General features: G+C 43.4%; 1 protein-coding gene across 5 annotated transcripts in view; it reads left to right on the forward strand.

Annotated features, from left to right (window-relative positions):
* The window catches only part of megf11 (multiple EGF-like-domains 11), a 361,348-nt gene that overhangs the window by 335,399 nt on the left and 10,077 nt on the right, over positions 1-15,872 (forward strand). For 4 of the 5 annotated variants that reach the window (XM_080214084.1, XM_080214087.1, XM_080214086.1 and 1 more), the window contains 2 exons: positions 6,287-6,405; positions 7,664-7,787. The exons of the other annotated variant lie outside the window; for it this stretch is intronic. In XM_080214084.1, the coding sequence (XP_080070210.1) occupies positions 6,287-6,405; positions 7,664-7,787 (243 nt within the window). The remainder of the gene's footprint in view (positions 1-6,286; positions 6,406-7,663; positions 7,788-15,872) is intronic. 5 annotated transcript variants of the gene reach the window in all.

The raw sequence follows: 15,872 nt of genomic DNA on the forward strand, positions 1-15,872 counted from the left end.
ACTGGAAAACTGGCTGACAGCTTTTGGCTACTACCGGTGGGTCATCCATGGCGCTGTTGATATCAACCTGGGGAATCCTGTCTATTGCCTCATCGTTAATAGATGATGGTCGGTTGAGGATGGTTTCAAAGTGTTCAGCTCATCTCTGCAGGATCTGAGCCTCCTCTGTAATGAGAGTTGTACCATCTGTATTCGGGGGGGGATCTCCCGAAAGATTGAGATCCCTAGAGAGTGTTGAGGGCTTCATAGAACTGTTTCAAGTTGTTTCTGTCAGCGTATCCCTGTATTTCATCTGCCTTGGCTCTCAGCCAGGCATCCTGCATTTTATGCAGTTCATTCTGGACTGTCCTGTAAGCATTGGTAAAAGCATTTTTCTTGGCAGCTGAAGATGGGTCGTTCTGACAGGCCCAATGAAGACGGTGCTTTTCAACAAGTAGAGCCTGTATCTCTTCATCATTCTCATCGAACCAATCATGCTGCTTGCAGGTTGAGGGCCCAGGCATCTTCAGCACAGATATATGGATAACATCCCTGAAGCATTCCCAGTCGTCCTCAGCGCTGCCTGCGAGGTGTAGGCCAACAAGCTTGATTTCTAAGTCTTCAGCCAGTGCTGAAGCTATGCTGGGGTTCTTTAGCTTGGCCGCATTGATTTTTTCATAACCTTGCTTCCTTGTGGTCGCCTCTTGTGTCTAATGCGAAGCCTCATTTTGGACACAATGAGCCTGTGATCTGTCCAGCAGTCAGCACCACACATGGTCTTGGTCACTCTGACACCCTGCCTGTCTTTTCTCCTGACAATGACATAGTCGATAAGATGCCAATGTTTAGAGCGGGAATGCATCCAGGAGGTCTTGTTACGGGTAGGCAAATGGATGGTTGTGTTGGTGGTGAGGAGGTCGTATGCTGCCCAGGTCTTCATTAAGAGCAGGCTGTTACTGTTACGCTTGCCCACTCCATGCTTCCCAGTGACTCCCTGCCAGATTGCAGAGTCACAGCCTTCTCTTGCATTGAAATTGCCAAGCAAGCTCAGCTTGTCGGTACTGCTCAGTGCTGATTGTAGGGCGTTAGTTCTTCATAGAACTTGTCTTTCATCTTGTCTGGATTGTTCATTGTGGGGGCATAGGCTCTGATCAGGATAGCTTGACTTCTGTTCTGTAGCAGAAGCTGTAATATCATAAGCTGGTCGTTCACACCCTTGGGTAGACTATCAAGTTTCCGAACAAAGTCGTCATGACGCTCATCGCTGCCGCAACTGCTCCAGAAAAAAGTGAATCCACCTCCAGTTTCAGTCAACTGACCTACGTTGGCAAGACGAGTTTCGCTCAGGGCTGCAATGTCAATGTTGTATCTTGCAAGCTCTCTGGCAACTAAGGCTGTTCTTCTCTCTGGTCTGTCTGCTGTAGGGTTGTCCAAAAGCAATGCGCACGTTCCAAGTGCCAGTGGTGAGTGGTGTCACCTTGTGTTTTATTTTGTTTGTTCAACCGCAAGATGGGATCCCTGCCAGCTGCGGTAAACTGGCCAGCATGTAGTGAAGCAGGCAATGTTTAGGGCACCTTTTCTAGCCCCTTCCTCATTCTACGGAGGTGAGCAGTGTGTTCCTGAAGGACTGCTCAGTCGCCCAGGTAGACGTCGAATTCCATTGCTGCTTCAGTCAACGGAAAAGAACCATTAGACCTGAGCCAGCTACGTGCAGGTCTGTGACTACAGCTCCCAGTGTATCCACACCTGCTGCTTCGTCACTCACACATCGCCACAGGACTTCAAGGATTGAACAGCACACATGATGACGATGGTGTCGAAACTAGCGCTTGATTTGGATTAAAGTGAGGGGGAGTTGCGCAGCATCAGCCTCACTCTGTCTTCCCAATTCCCATCTAGATCCAGTGGCAAGACAAGAGTCAAGACGGCTGGAGGTGGGACTAGGCGCAGTGGATGACCAGGACGTCTTTTGTGTCTTGTCCTGCTCTTAGCATTCTACGACGCTTGCAGAGATTGCCATCTTGACCATTGGACCTTCCATTGGCCTCATCTGTTCAATCCACCGGACTCTTGTCTCCACATGCTGGGATAGACATCGCTCTATCTCACCAAGGGTTGAAACCCGTTGGCTACCCTCACCTGGTTTAGCCAGTTTGTTGAGGCCGTTGCCCAGGGTGTGACCGCTGTCGCAAACAGCTACAGGGAACCACAGGTGAGAGCTGAGTGCCAAGTGGGGACAAAGGACGGACAAATCGGCCTGAAAGGATGCGACATGTTCCCCCACCAAAGATACTACCCCTCCCTCCCCCCCAATACATCTCAGGAGTCAGTGCTGGGCCCATTGCTGTTTGTTATCTCTACAAACTATTTGGATGAGAATTTACAAGGCATGATCAAAGTTTGCAGATGACGCTAAAAGAGGTGGTGCTGTAGACAGTGAGAAAGGTTATCAAAAACTGCAGCAGGACCTTGATCAGCTGGGGAAGTGGGCTGAGAAATGGCAAATGGAGTTCAATACAGGTAAGTGTGAGGCATTACATCTTGGAAAGTCAAATCAAGGTAGAACTTTTATGATGAACGGTAGGACCTTAGTAAGTATCATGGAATAGAGGGACCTTGGAGTTCAGTTGCACAGTTCTCTAAAGGTGGAGTCACAGATAGATGGGGCAGTGAAGAAGGCTTTAGGCATGCTGGCCTTCATCAACCAGAGCATTGAGTATAGAAATTGGGAAGTTATGTTGCAGTTGTACGGGACATTGGTGAGGCCGCACTGGAGTATTGTGTTCAGTTTTGGTCGCCTTGCTATCGGAAAGATGTTATTAAACTGGAGAGAGTGCAAAAGAGATTTACAGGGATGTTGCCAGGATTCGAGGGACTGAGTTATAGGGAGACGTTGGATAAGCTAGGAATTGGCTAGAAGCATAGGAGACTGAGGAGTGATCATACAGAGGTGTGTAAGATTACGAGAGGCATGGATAGGGTGAATACACAAAGTCTTTTTCCCAAGATTGGGGAATCGTGAACTAGAGGACATAGATTTAAGTTAAGAGGGGAAAGAATTAATGGGAACCTGAGGAGCAACATTTTTACAAGTGGGTGGTATGTGTGTGGAATGAGCTGCTGGAGGAAGTAATGACGGATGCTGGAATGTTCCTCATCTCACATTTGTTCCTGACAGATTTGCTGAAGTTTTCCTGTGGTAGCTGGCTCTGACCTTTGACCTTACCTAAGAAGTATTATAGCGTTTCCTGTTGGTGAGATGGCTTAACCTGGGGAATTATAGAACATAGAACATTATAGCGCAGTACAGGCCCTTTGGCCCTTGATGTTGCGCCGACTAGTGGAACCAATCTAATGACCCTCTAACCTAAACTATTCCAGTATTATCTATATGCCTATCCAATGACCATTTGAATGCCCTTAAAGTTGGCGAGTCCACAACTGCTGCAGGCAGGACATTCCACACCCTTACTACCCTCCGAGTAAAGAACCTACCTCTGACATCCATCCTATAATTATCACCCTCAATTTAAAGCTATGTCCCCTCGTGTTAGCCATCACCATATTTGAGATTTTATATTTATATTTGAGATTAGCTGCGCATCTGGTTGTGTTAGCTTTACACAGCTCTCCAAGTGATCCAAGCAGTTCTTATCAGAAAATCATTGTGCAGAGACTGCTGGTAACCAGTGGGTATCTCCACCAATCGGGAAAGGATTTGAGATCCTCAGTCAGGTTGTTGTATCTCATCGAGGGTCACTGCGTCTGCAATAGGTGATAAGAGCGAGATTATGTAAGTTTTTTTGACTCGGTCCTCCCCTCTCTGTTCAGGCCCAGTCTGACAAATATGTTTTTCAGGACTCGGGCAGTTGGTTGATGAGGGGGTTGGACTATGAAGAGAGACTAAATAGACTGGGTCTGTACTCGTTGGAGTTTAGAAGGATGAGGGGGGATCTTATAGAGACGTATAAGATAATGAAGGGGATGGATAGGGTAGAGGTGAAGAGATTCTTCCTGCTCAGAAAGGATAGCAGGACTAGAGGATACAGCCTCAAGATAAGGGGGGGGGTGCAGTTTAGATCAGAGTTGAGAAGGAACTTCTTCACTCAAAGGGTGGTGAATCTCTGGAATTCTCTGCCCGTTGAAGTGGTGGAGGCTACCTCGCTAAATATATTTAAGTCACAGGTAGATAGATTTCTGATAGACAAGGGAATTAAGGGTTATGGGGAGAAAGCGGGAAAATGGAACTGATCCACTTCAGATCAGCCATGATCTTATTGAATGGCAGGGCAAGCTCAGAGGGCTAGATGACCTCCTCCTGCTCCTATTTCTTATGTTCTTATGGTTCAGCGAAGGTGCTGCTAAAACACTTTTGATGACAGGCATTGAGATCAGAAACCCAGAGTATAATCTGTGTCCTCGTAATCCATAGTGCTTCTTGCAGCATGGAGGAACACTGATTCAAAGGCAGATGAAAGGGGTTTAGGAACAGACCAGCTGTGTTCTCATTAAATGACGGAACAGGCTGAAGGGGTTGAATAGTTTACTCCTGCTCCAATTTCTCTTTCCCCTTCTTTCCTATCTTCCCCCTCTATCTTTTTCTCACCTTAGCTCACCCTCCCTTCTTTCTCACCTCCCTCTTTCGTTGTAAACTAACAAATGATCTGATGTAGCCTCCTATTGTACAAAATATTGTTGGTTGCTATTAAATACTGTGGCATAATTAAAAAGAATTGTTATGCCTTTCTGTGTGTCACAAGATTTGGCCACAGGATGCACTTTAACCTCTGCTATTAAATAGATGCTACACTTTTGTACAACGCAAAATAATTTGAATGACTACGTGACATTACAGATATCCAAGGGTAGCCCCTTCCTCGAATTGACACTTCCTGCAATCAGAGTTTTCTCAGCAAAGGTTAGTGTTTTATTGTCAGTTTGGATTGGTGGAAGTTGGATGGTTTGATAATTAAGATAAATTTTGAGACACAGAATGCTCCAGAGTGATTTGGTAGTGTGCAGACTTCAAAATGACTCTCAGTCCTCAGGAATCTGCAATTCACTCATATCTATTACCAAGCTAATAACTTACTTTTAAAATACTAACATCTCATGCCTTATAAAAGTTCAAACGCCAGACATTCTCATGCCACATTCCACAGTGCTGAAGGTGTGTGACCTGGTGCTCGGGAAGGTGGGCTCTGTATGTGCCTCTCATGTTCAGCAAAAGTGAAACTGATTACAAATTCCCCTTCTAAATATCAATTTAAATCTCTCACTTTCCAAGCATGCATCTAAATATATAACATCTCTAAATTTGAATAAGCTACATCAGTTTGCATGTTTATTGGTGACAGTGGGGAATTCGTGGCACGTTTATTATCTACAAGGGCAAGTTTCTGCAATTTCTCGCCAATAACCGAAACACTTCCCCACAAGATGGAGTGAGTGAGGTGAAGTGGAGATCACAACGACCTGCTTGGTTTTGCCGAGTTGTTAAAATCAGTGTCCTTGCAACAGCCCATTTGTCCTTTCTGCTGTGAATAAAGGAGAGATTGTGCTTTGCGGTGTTAATATTAGAAGGACAAATGTAAGTTTGTGAATCCTGCCATTTACAGGTTAAAGATCTGACTCCAGCTGCAAAGCATTTTTTCACCATTCCCTCATGTCCACACAGTGTTGTCAGCTTTACAAAGGTTTTTGGCTTCGCTGAGATCCAACATGAGGTTGATATATTTTTTCAGGATGTGGTGTTCACATTGAATTTGTTAACATGCCTGATTTAGCGCCAATGTCTTCTCACAACACAATTCTCATAATGAAACCCATGTGTTTTCCTGCAGCTTTGCTGTATTCTGTTGTCTGTCAGTCTCTGGACTGACATTCATGTATTTATTCTGGCTGTAGTGGTCTTTTTATTTACAGGCTGTGGTGTAACCCGGTAACAAGCATTAATATGTCTTCCTCAAATGCTAATACATTTTATTTCTACCTTTCGTTTCTACCTTATTTGAAAATCTTTATAACATAATGGTGTCCACATTTGTACAAGAGGCAGGGGATTATTATGCAGTGTATCACAAGTCTGGAATTGACTGGTCTCTCATTGATTTTCTGTCTCTATCTCTTTGTCTCTCTCTCGATCTCTCTGCCCTCTTTCCATTTCTCATTATCACTCTCCCTCATTCCTACTCTTTTGCACTTTGTGTTCTGCTCACTCTGTCCCTTGCTGCCTGTTTCCCCACTCTCTCTGTAAGTAACAGTCGCTCCAGATGCATACATTTTGTGCTGACTTATTTTTTTCTAGATTCATCTCAGAGTACCAGCACCCTTCACTGTTTCTCCAACCCGAGTTACCACACAGTGTCCCAGTGTGGGAGACTCACCTGTTTTATCAGTAACCAGGATGAAAGCGGCTTCATTAAGGTACGTACAGGTACAATATTGCACTGGCCAATGTAACCCTCACCTCCCCATTGGAATCTAAAGGCACAAGAAATGTTTTATGTATCATGACTTTACAGTCTGATAGGTCAAGACTCAAGGACGGTTTTCAGCCAGTTAAAGAAATCCCATCCATCTTAGATTCCAACTCTCAGTTTTATTGATTTTTCCCAAACCTATCATCCTCCAGAGTGCCTTTTATTAAAAGTCGTAAGAGGAGAATATAGGACATGCTGTTCTGATGGGCAACAACTGTGTTTCTGCTTTCAGTCTGATAATTGTGGGGAGACATTGAGAACAGGAGCCACACTGGCCCACACAAGAAAAGGAAAATCCGTAAATCTAATCTCTGCGCCAGATTCTCCCATTTCCTAGTAATTCACTGAGGATCTGAGAACTGATTGTTCTGGAAGCTGCAATTAATGCATAACGCTGGGGGACAGGTGGGGGGAATAGGATACAAAGAGTAAGTAGCTTCAAATCCAGATCCATCTGGAACCTCCCGTTTATAGGAAAACACATTGCTTTTTGGTGATTTTGCCCAAATGAGAATTTTCCAGTACTGAGAATTGTCGCCTTAAGAAGCACAAACCTGAATCAGACATTGTTCCAGGGCAGCATCTGGGTAGAACGTTGTGTTCAGGTTGTCAGCGATACAAAAATGAGATGGCGTGTCAATATCAGCATTCACACATGAATGAAGCCCCCGAGAGCAATGCCCCAGAGACCTGTGGAACCCATTCCCAATAACAGGTTCGAATCCTGCCACAGCGGATGGTGAAATTTGAATTCAAATTAAAAAATTTAAAAATCTGCAATTAAGAATCTACTGAAACTATTGTCGATTGTCGGGAAAACCCATCTGGATCACTGATGTCCTTTAGGGAAGGAAATCTGCCATCCTTCTTAGTCTGGCCTCCATGTGACTGCAGAGCCACAGCAAGGTGACACTCAACTGCCCTCTGAACAAGGGCAACTAGGGATGGGTAATAAAAGGTTACCCAGCCAACAGTGCTGGGGGGTGGAGTGGGGGAGGCACAGAATCTATCTATGTGGGTGGACACACTGGGAAGATTATTAATATTATTATTTGAAATCATTTACTTAACTGCCTTGTTACGCACTGCAGCCTGTACATTACTATTGCATAAAGTGAGATTTAATTCTGAAGTGACTAATCAGGCATTTGCTAAACATTGCTCCACTTAACTGTTGCAATCTTTTATTAATTCACAAACAGACAAAAAAACAGCTTTTCTCAAGTCTCAAGAGTGTAGAGCTTTCTGGACAAGAAGGCTATAGACAAGATTTCAACAACTCATTGCATCCTGAGTGGAGATACTACAGTAACTTGAATGATTTAGGTCAGTAAAGCCCTCACCATGGTTTTACGTTTGAAACAGAGGTTTGTGTGAGATAACGATGACAGCAGCTATGGTCTCACCCAATCTATTCACCCTTTGCATGTCCTCATTAATACTAACATGAATGCTTGTGTGTGCTGTACTAACCTATCCCCTCTGTGCCTCTCACATTAGTACAGCTCATATCACAGTACTCAGATACAAAGTCTATCTCAAATGTATTACATGGCTAATAGTTTCTTCAGCTGAGAAGAATTGTTGACAGGAATATATTGAGAAGTTGGGGACTGATGTCTATTCTAAACACAATGCCTTTTCCTAAAGATAGGGGCGTCTTAAACTAGAGGGCATAGGTTTAAGGTGAGAGGGGAGAGATACAAAAGTGTTCAGAGGGTGTTGAGTGTCTGGAACAAGCTGCCAGAGGTAGATACAATTTTGTCTTTTAAAAAGCATTTAGATAGTTACATGGATATGATAGGTACAGAGGGATATGGGTCAAATGCAGTGCAATTGGGATTAGCTTAGGGTTTTTAAAAAAAAAGGGCAGTATGGACAAGTTGGGCCGAAGGGCTTGTTTCCATGCTGTAAACCTCTATAATAATAATCACACAAAGGGGCTCTGTGTGATTCTCGCCATTGATGCCTTATTGGTTTAGTTTTGGGAATTTGCAACGTAAGAGTTGTCCGACCCCTGCACCAGGTTGCAATGACCCCTGAGTATGTTGTTCATATCTCTAATGCAGGTAATTCAGACATGATTTGTACAGAGTCTGACATTCCACCCACACTGCTGTAGAAGATGGAAAGCTTTCACCATTCCTTCCGATTGGGTGACCAACTAGGAATTGAATTGAGATGGTCCAGTAGCATTTAATCTGGACATTTGGCAGAGCCTGAACAAGGACTATTCTTACTTTCCCAAATGTGAACTTGTGTAGATACCTTAATCTGAATCCAGATATCAATCTGCCCAAGGGAATGATCCCACATCAGTGTCCAATAATTCTCCCTTCCCCAGGCCCAACTGAGCAAGCACCAACTCCCACTTTGTGCTTTGCCACAAAGATACCATTCAGAATGAACCTGGGCCTCACGCTCCATGGCCATCCTTCCACCAGTCCACCTTCCAAAACCAAGCCCTTGCTGACCTGAGTGGGAACTGCGACTAAACCAAGTGGTGATGCCACTGCTCCATATAAATTAATTTTCTTTCCAAATTCTGAGGATTACATGGAAGAGGATATTTTAATCTGAAATTTTTGCATGTTTTATGCTGGAATGGTGCCTGGGTCTAAGCAAAGCAGCAGGTTCCAACTGTGACCTTTAGTCAACCACCCATATTTGGGTGCAAAATGTTCTAAAATATTCATTAGATAATAGTCATCACGAGAGTCTGTTTTCTTCTCAGTGTATCAGTGAATTGAGCTCTTGGTCTCAGTTCATTCCAATGAGGGTATTTTTATCATCCCTCTGAATCCAGCTCACACTGAATTGGGAAATGTTTCCATCTATCATGTGGATGCTGGTGCCTTGTCAGCATTACATCGACAATCAGGAATTAACCGTCAAATTAAAGTTAGTTTTCATTCAGATTTATGTTGCTTAGGAACTCGTTCCAAATTTTTCTCATAGAGACGACTCCAGCGGCAAGTTCTGAGGTGAGAAATTTGTCTCACCAATCACCAGATTCAAGCTTGGATCCCAGAGGAAAGAGAAGTTTGAATTTACATAGCATCTCCATGACTTCAGAATGTCCGACACACATTACAGCCAGTGAATAACTTTTGAAAAGTTAGTTCAGTTGTGATACAGCAAAACACAGTGTGCACAGCAAGATCCCATTAACAGCAATGAAATTGCTTACTAAGTAACTTATTTTCTTTTAGGTATAGTATTGGATAAAATTAGTGCCAGATAATTCCATGTTCACCTGAGAAGGTTTAATAGGTTTAACCTATTATTTGACAGCACGTCCAACAATGCAACACTCTGATAGTAAACACTATATTGGGTGCGCCTGTCTGGATTATGTGCTTATATCTATATCGGGAGACAGAAAAGGCGTATCAAAAAGGCAGCATTACATAATCATTGGAGGACTTTAACATGTAGATGGTAAATCAGATAGGGAGTGGATCCCAAGAGAAGGAATTTGTGGAATGTCTAGAGGTGGTTTTTTTGGATCAGCTTGTGACAGAGCCTACTAGAAAACAGACAATTCTGGATTTGGTGATTTGTAATGAGGCAGACATAATTAGGGAACTTAAGGTGAAGGAAATCTTAGGGAGCAGTGACCACAATATGATAGAATTTACCCTGCAGTTTGAGAAGGAGAAGCTGGAATCAAATGAAACGGTATTACAATTAAATAAAGGTAACTACAAAGACATGAGGGAGGAGCTGGCCAGAGTTGATTGGAAAGGGAGCCTAGCAGGGAAGACAGTGGAACAGCAATGGCAGGCATTTTTGGGGGTTATTCAGGAGGCACAATAGAAGTTATCCCAGGGAGGAGAAAACATGCTAAGGGGAGGACGAGGCATCCATAGCTGATGAGGGAAGTCAAGGACAGCATAAAAGCAAAAGAAAAAACATATAAAGTGGCGAGGACTTGTGCGAAGCCAGAGGATTGGGAAGCTTTTAAAAGTGAGCAAAGGACAACTAAAAAAGCAGTAAGGGGGGAGAAGATGAAATATGAATGTAAGCTAGCTAGTAATACAAAAGAAGATAGGAAGCGTTTTCTTCAATATATAAAAGGTAAGAGTGAGGCAGGGAGCATCCCAGAGGACTGGGAAGTAGCTAATGTAATGCCACTGTTTAAGGGAGGGAGGCAGCAGATGGGAAATTATAAATTAGCTTGATTTCGGTCATTGACAAGATTTTAGAGTCCATTATTAAAGATGAGATTGCAGAGTGCTTGGAAGTGCATGATAAAATACGACTGAGTCAGCACAGCTTCATCAAGGGGCGGTCATGTGTGACAATTTCTGTTAGAGTTCTTTGAGGAGGTAACAAGGAAGTTGGATTAAGGAGAACCAGTGGGTCTGATTTATTTAGATTCCCCAAAAGGTGCCACATAGGAGACTGTTAAATAAGTTAAGTGCCCATGGTGTTAAGGGTAAGATCCTGGCATGAAGAGACTATTGGCTGATCGGCAGAAGGCAGAGAGTGGGGATAAAGGGGTCTTTTCCAGGATGGCAGCTGGTGACTAGTGGTGTGCCTCAGGGGTCAGTGCTGGGACCACAACTTTCCACAATATACATTAACAATTTGGAGGAAGGAACTAAAGGCACAGTTGCTAAGTTTGCAGATGATACAAAGATATGTAGAGGAACAGGTGGTATTGAGGAAGCAGGGGGGCTGCAGAAGAACTTGGAAAGGCTAGGAGAGCAGGCGAAGAAGTGGCAGTTGGAATACAATGAAGAAAAGTGTGAAGTTATGCACTTTGGAAGGAGGAATGGAGACATAGACTATTTTCTAAATGGGGAAATGCTTAAGAATTTGGAAGCACAAAGGGACTTGGGAGTCCTTGTTCAAGATTCTCTTAAGGTTCACATGCAGGTTCCATTGCCAGTTAGGAAGGCAAATGCAATGTTAGCGTTCATATCGAGAGGGCTAGAATACAGAAGCCGGGATGTACTTCTGAGGCTGCATAAAGCTGTGGTCAGACCCTATTTGTATGAGTACTTTTGGGCCGTGTATCTAATGAAGGATGTGCTGGCCTTGGAAAGGGTCCAGAGGAGGTTCAAAAGAATGATCTCTGGAATGAAGAGCTTGTCATATGAGGAACGATTGAGGACTCTGGGTCTGAACTCGTTGGAATTTAGAAGGATGAGTGGGGGGGATCTTATTGAAACACAGGATACTGTGAGGCCCGGATAGAGTGAACATGGAGAGGATGTTTCTACTAATTGGAAAAACTAGAACCAGAGGGCATAACCACAGGCTAAAGGGACAATCCTTTAAAACAGAGATGAGGAGGAATTTCTTCAGCCAGGGAATGGTGAATCTGTGGAATTCTTTGCTGCAGAAGGCTGAGGAGGCCAGGTCATTGAGTGTCTTTAAGACAGAGATAGATAGGTTCTTGATTAGTAAGGGGATCAGGGGTTATGGGGAAATGGCAGAAGAATGGGGACGAGGAAAATATCAGCTATGATTGGATGGTGGAACAGACTCGATGGGCCGAGTGGCCTAATTCTGTTCCTATGCCTTATGGTCTTATAGCTGAAAGGGTGAATAACATTGTGACCTACTCTGCAGCGCTCCTATTGCTATGTCTTCACGTTTCTATTGACTGTGGAAAGAGGTCTTCATCTGAGGTCCAAAATCTCAACTTGCGCCTGCAGTCTCCTGTTTCTCACTGAAATTCAAGTTTCACCTCTTTCTAATTCTCACCCAATTCCAGTTTGTCTTTCACTTCCTGCAGCATCTTTCACTCGATAGGTGGTGTGCTCATTAAACATAGGAATATAGAAGATAGAAGCAGGAAGAGGCCCTTCGAGCCTGCTCCACCATTCATTATGATCATGGCTGATCATCCAACTCAATAGTCTAATCCTGCTTTTTCCCCATAAGCTTTGATCCCATTTGCCCCAAGTGCTATATCTAGCCACCTCTTGAATACATTCAGTGTTTTGGCATCAACTTTCTTGTAGGTTTCTCTGGATTATCTGCTTCAGCCTGTTTTGTTTCTACAGACCAATTTGACAAAATGCCACCAAAATTCATTCTAATGTTCCCCTTAATACTCATGGCTAAAAATCTGTTTCTTACCTCATTAAATCCACCTCCTTCTGTCCTCCCCCTCAATAATTCTCCAAAATCTTTGCGCTTTTTGTCAAAGAAAATCGGATTTATTGGTGGGATTTTATGGCCTCGCTCGCCCCGAAACAGTAAATTCCTGCCTAAGGTCAATGGACCTTCCCCTGCTCTGCCCATCACTCACTCTGATTCCCCGTGGCGGTAAAATTTCAGCGATTAAATCCAACTCCTCGTTTGCTGTATTCAGTCTTGGTGATTTCAGTCTCCAGCACCTGCAATGATCTCCGATCTCACCCTCTCTGCTGGTCTGTAACTGCTCTGTGATATCTGGCATTCAGATACTCCTGGGTCCAACCCTCTTTCTGCTGCATCCACTTACCATCTGGGAGGGATCTCTCTAACTTTTCAGCTCTGATTAAATGGCTAAAATGGTGATAATTTCTTTTCTGAATGTCACTTCGAGTTCTTTTTCCTCGTGCAATTTCAAGCATCTCTTCATTGGTCTTATGTTCTACATGTGAAATTTTTATCATGCATCTCAGCATCCACATTTCAAATCTCTATTTTCTTGCAGAAATCTTTATTTATTGTCCAGGTTCCTGAGGCAGACAAGAAAGTTGATAAAATGGAGCATCTTAGGAGCTCTTCTCCTTGTTACAAGCTTAAGTTTTCTTGTTGTTAACACGTCTTTCATCTTCACAGAATCACTGCTGGCTGTCTCTATCCTTCTTCTGATTTGGGCTATTTTTTAAAAATTCTTCCACAGGATGTGAGCATCAGGCCAGCATTTTTAACTCACCCTTAACTATCCCTAAGGAGGCAGTGATGAACTGCCTTCTTGAACCTGTGCAGCCCATGTGGTGTAGGTACACCCATGGTGCTGTTGGGAAGAGAATTCCAGGATTTTGATCCAGCAACAGTGAAGGAATGGCAATATCTTTCCAGGTCTGAATGATGGCTTAGTGGGAACTTCTAGGTGGTAGTGTTCCCATGTATCTGCTGCCCTTGCCCTTCTAGATGGTAGAAGTCACAGGTGCTATTGACCTTCCAAATTGATGCAGCAGTGCATCTTGTAGATGGTACACACTGCTGTCACTGTTCATTAGTGGTAGAGAAAGAGAGTGTGGATGGGATACTAATCAAGCAGGCTGCTTTGTTCTGGATGGTGTTGAACTTTAAGAGTTTTGTTGGAGCTGCACTCATCCAGGCAAATGGAGAGTATTCCATCACACTCCTGCCTTGAAACTTGTGGATGGTGGACAGGTTTTGAAGTGTCAAGACATGAGTTACTTGTTGCAGGATTCCCAGCCTCTTATCTGCTCTTGTAGCCACAGTATTCATATGGTTGACACAGTTCAGTTGCTGGTTGCTGGTAACCTCCAGGGTGTTGGTAGTGGAGGATCCAGAGATGGTGATGCCATTGAATGCCAAGGAGAGTTGGTTTGATTCTGGTATCCCGTGCCTTAAACAAACAAATGTATCTACTTATTCCGTTGTGACACCATCCCTGTCAATCTTCATTCTGGTTTGTTCTAACGTATTCCTTTGAGCTACAATTGTTTTTGTGTTTTTGATGTTTGCATTCAATCCATATTCTAAACTTACTTGATTCACAATATTTTGTTAGGCCTCCTCTGATTCTGCGAGTGGCACTGTGTCGTCAAGAGTATCACAAATCTGTGTTTGCCTCCAATTTCTTCCCCAGATATACATCTAATACTCTGAATATTTGTTCTGTGTACAGATTGAATAATTTTGGCAATTGTACACAGCATTGTTGTACTGTTCACTTGAAACATATCTGATTGTCCATCTTCAATCCTGAAGTTTGCTATTCAGTCCCAATACAGGCACTAAATAAATCTCACATCTGTACTGTCAATGTCACATTTCAGCAACATGCCTATTAGCTTCTGGTGTTAAACATTTGGATGTTTTTGCACTCTGTGATGCCAATGTAAATGTTTATGTTCATTTCTAGGTATTTATTGAAAATTGCTGTTTGTTTAAATATTCCATCCCTTGTTCCTGCTCCGGGTCTAAATCCAGACTGAATTTCACCAATTTCTGCTTCACACATGTCCTTTCTTTCCATTTTGATTTTCAAAATCATTTTAACGAACTTACTTATTAAGTATTTATTTACAAATCTGCCTGCTCCAAACATTCCGTGTGGGGGTGGGGTGGGGGGGGGGGGGGGGTACGTTTTCTCACTCGAGGGGTTGATGAGCAAATTTCAGAAAGAGAAAATTTAGCACGACATTAAACATTAAAAAAGGAGGTATTTAAAGAAGCAAGTCGCTGATCAGAAAACAACAAAATCAAAACAATGAACTGATGTTTGAAAATGAGTAATGAATAAAGATGAGTGAGTGTATGTGTGTGTGTGTGTCTGTCTGTCTGTCTGTCTTCCTCCCTCCCTCCCACCTGCCTCCCTCAGGTGCTCACACACACACCCACTATGGGAATACCTGTTGGTGGGTGGGGTTAAGAGTGAGTGAGATTCCCGAGACTGGGAGTGAGCCAGAACTTGCGCACACACTCTCCCCCTTCCCATCTCTCTCGCACCGCCCCCCCTCACATACACACTTTCTCTCTTCCCCTCACACATGCTCTGTCTCTCTTTCCCCCTCACAAGCACACTACCTCTCTCTCTCCCCCATCACACTCTCTCTCTCCCTCCTCACACTGTCTCTCACACTTTGTCCTTTCATTTGCATCTATGTCTTGGATCTCTCTCTTTCTCTTTCTCCCTCTCTCTTTCCCCACACTCGCTCCCTCTCTTATTTGCATTTTTATTTTGAAGATTCCCTTAATTTGGATTATTGTGCAGCTCACATATCTTCTGTGCATCTTTCAAAAATATTTTGCTATATTTGCTTTTTACGAACCCTCTATCTGTTGTTATTAAAGGTGTCATCTTCTGCTGCATATCTCTCATTTTGTGATCTCTTTCCAGTTCCAATATTTCATCCCAGTCTCTTACACCACTTCTCTTTCATATGAATGGATGGATTAGGAGAAGGCCACTCAGCCCCTCAAGTCTGCTGCACCATTCAATAAGATCCTGGCTGATCTGATTGTAACCTCTAGCCCACATTCCTGCCCACCCCGATAACGTTTCACCCCCTTGTTAATTAAGAAGCTATCAAGCTCTGCCTTTGAAATATTCAGACTCTGCTTCCACTGCCTTTTGAGGAAGCAAAGTTCCAGAGATTCACGATCCTCTGAGAGAAACAATTCTCCTCATCTCAGTCTTAAATGAGTGACCTCTTATTTTTAAACAGCGATCCCTAGTTCTTGACGCTCTGACACTCTGTCAATATC

This window comes from Carcharhinus amblyrhynchos, chromosome 28 (assembly GCF_965287045.1).
Source record: "Carcharhinus amblyrhynchos chromosome 28, sCarAmb.v2.hapA, whole genome shotgun sequence".
Taxonomy (NCBI): Eukaryota; Metazoa; Chordata; class Chondrichthyes; order Carcharhiniformes; family Carcharhinidae; genus Carcharhinus; species Carcharhinus amblyrhynchos.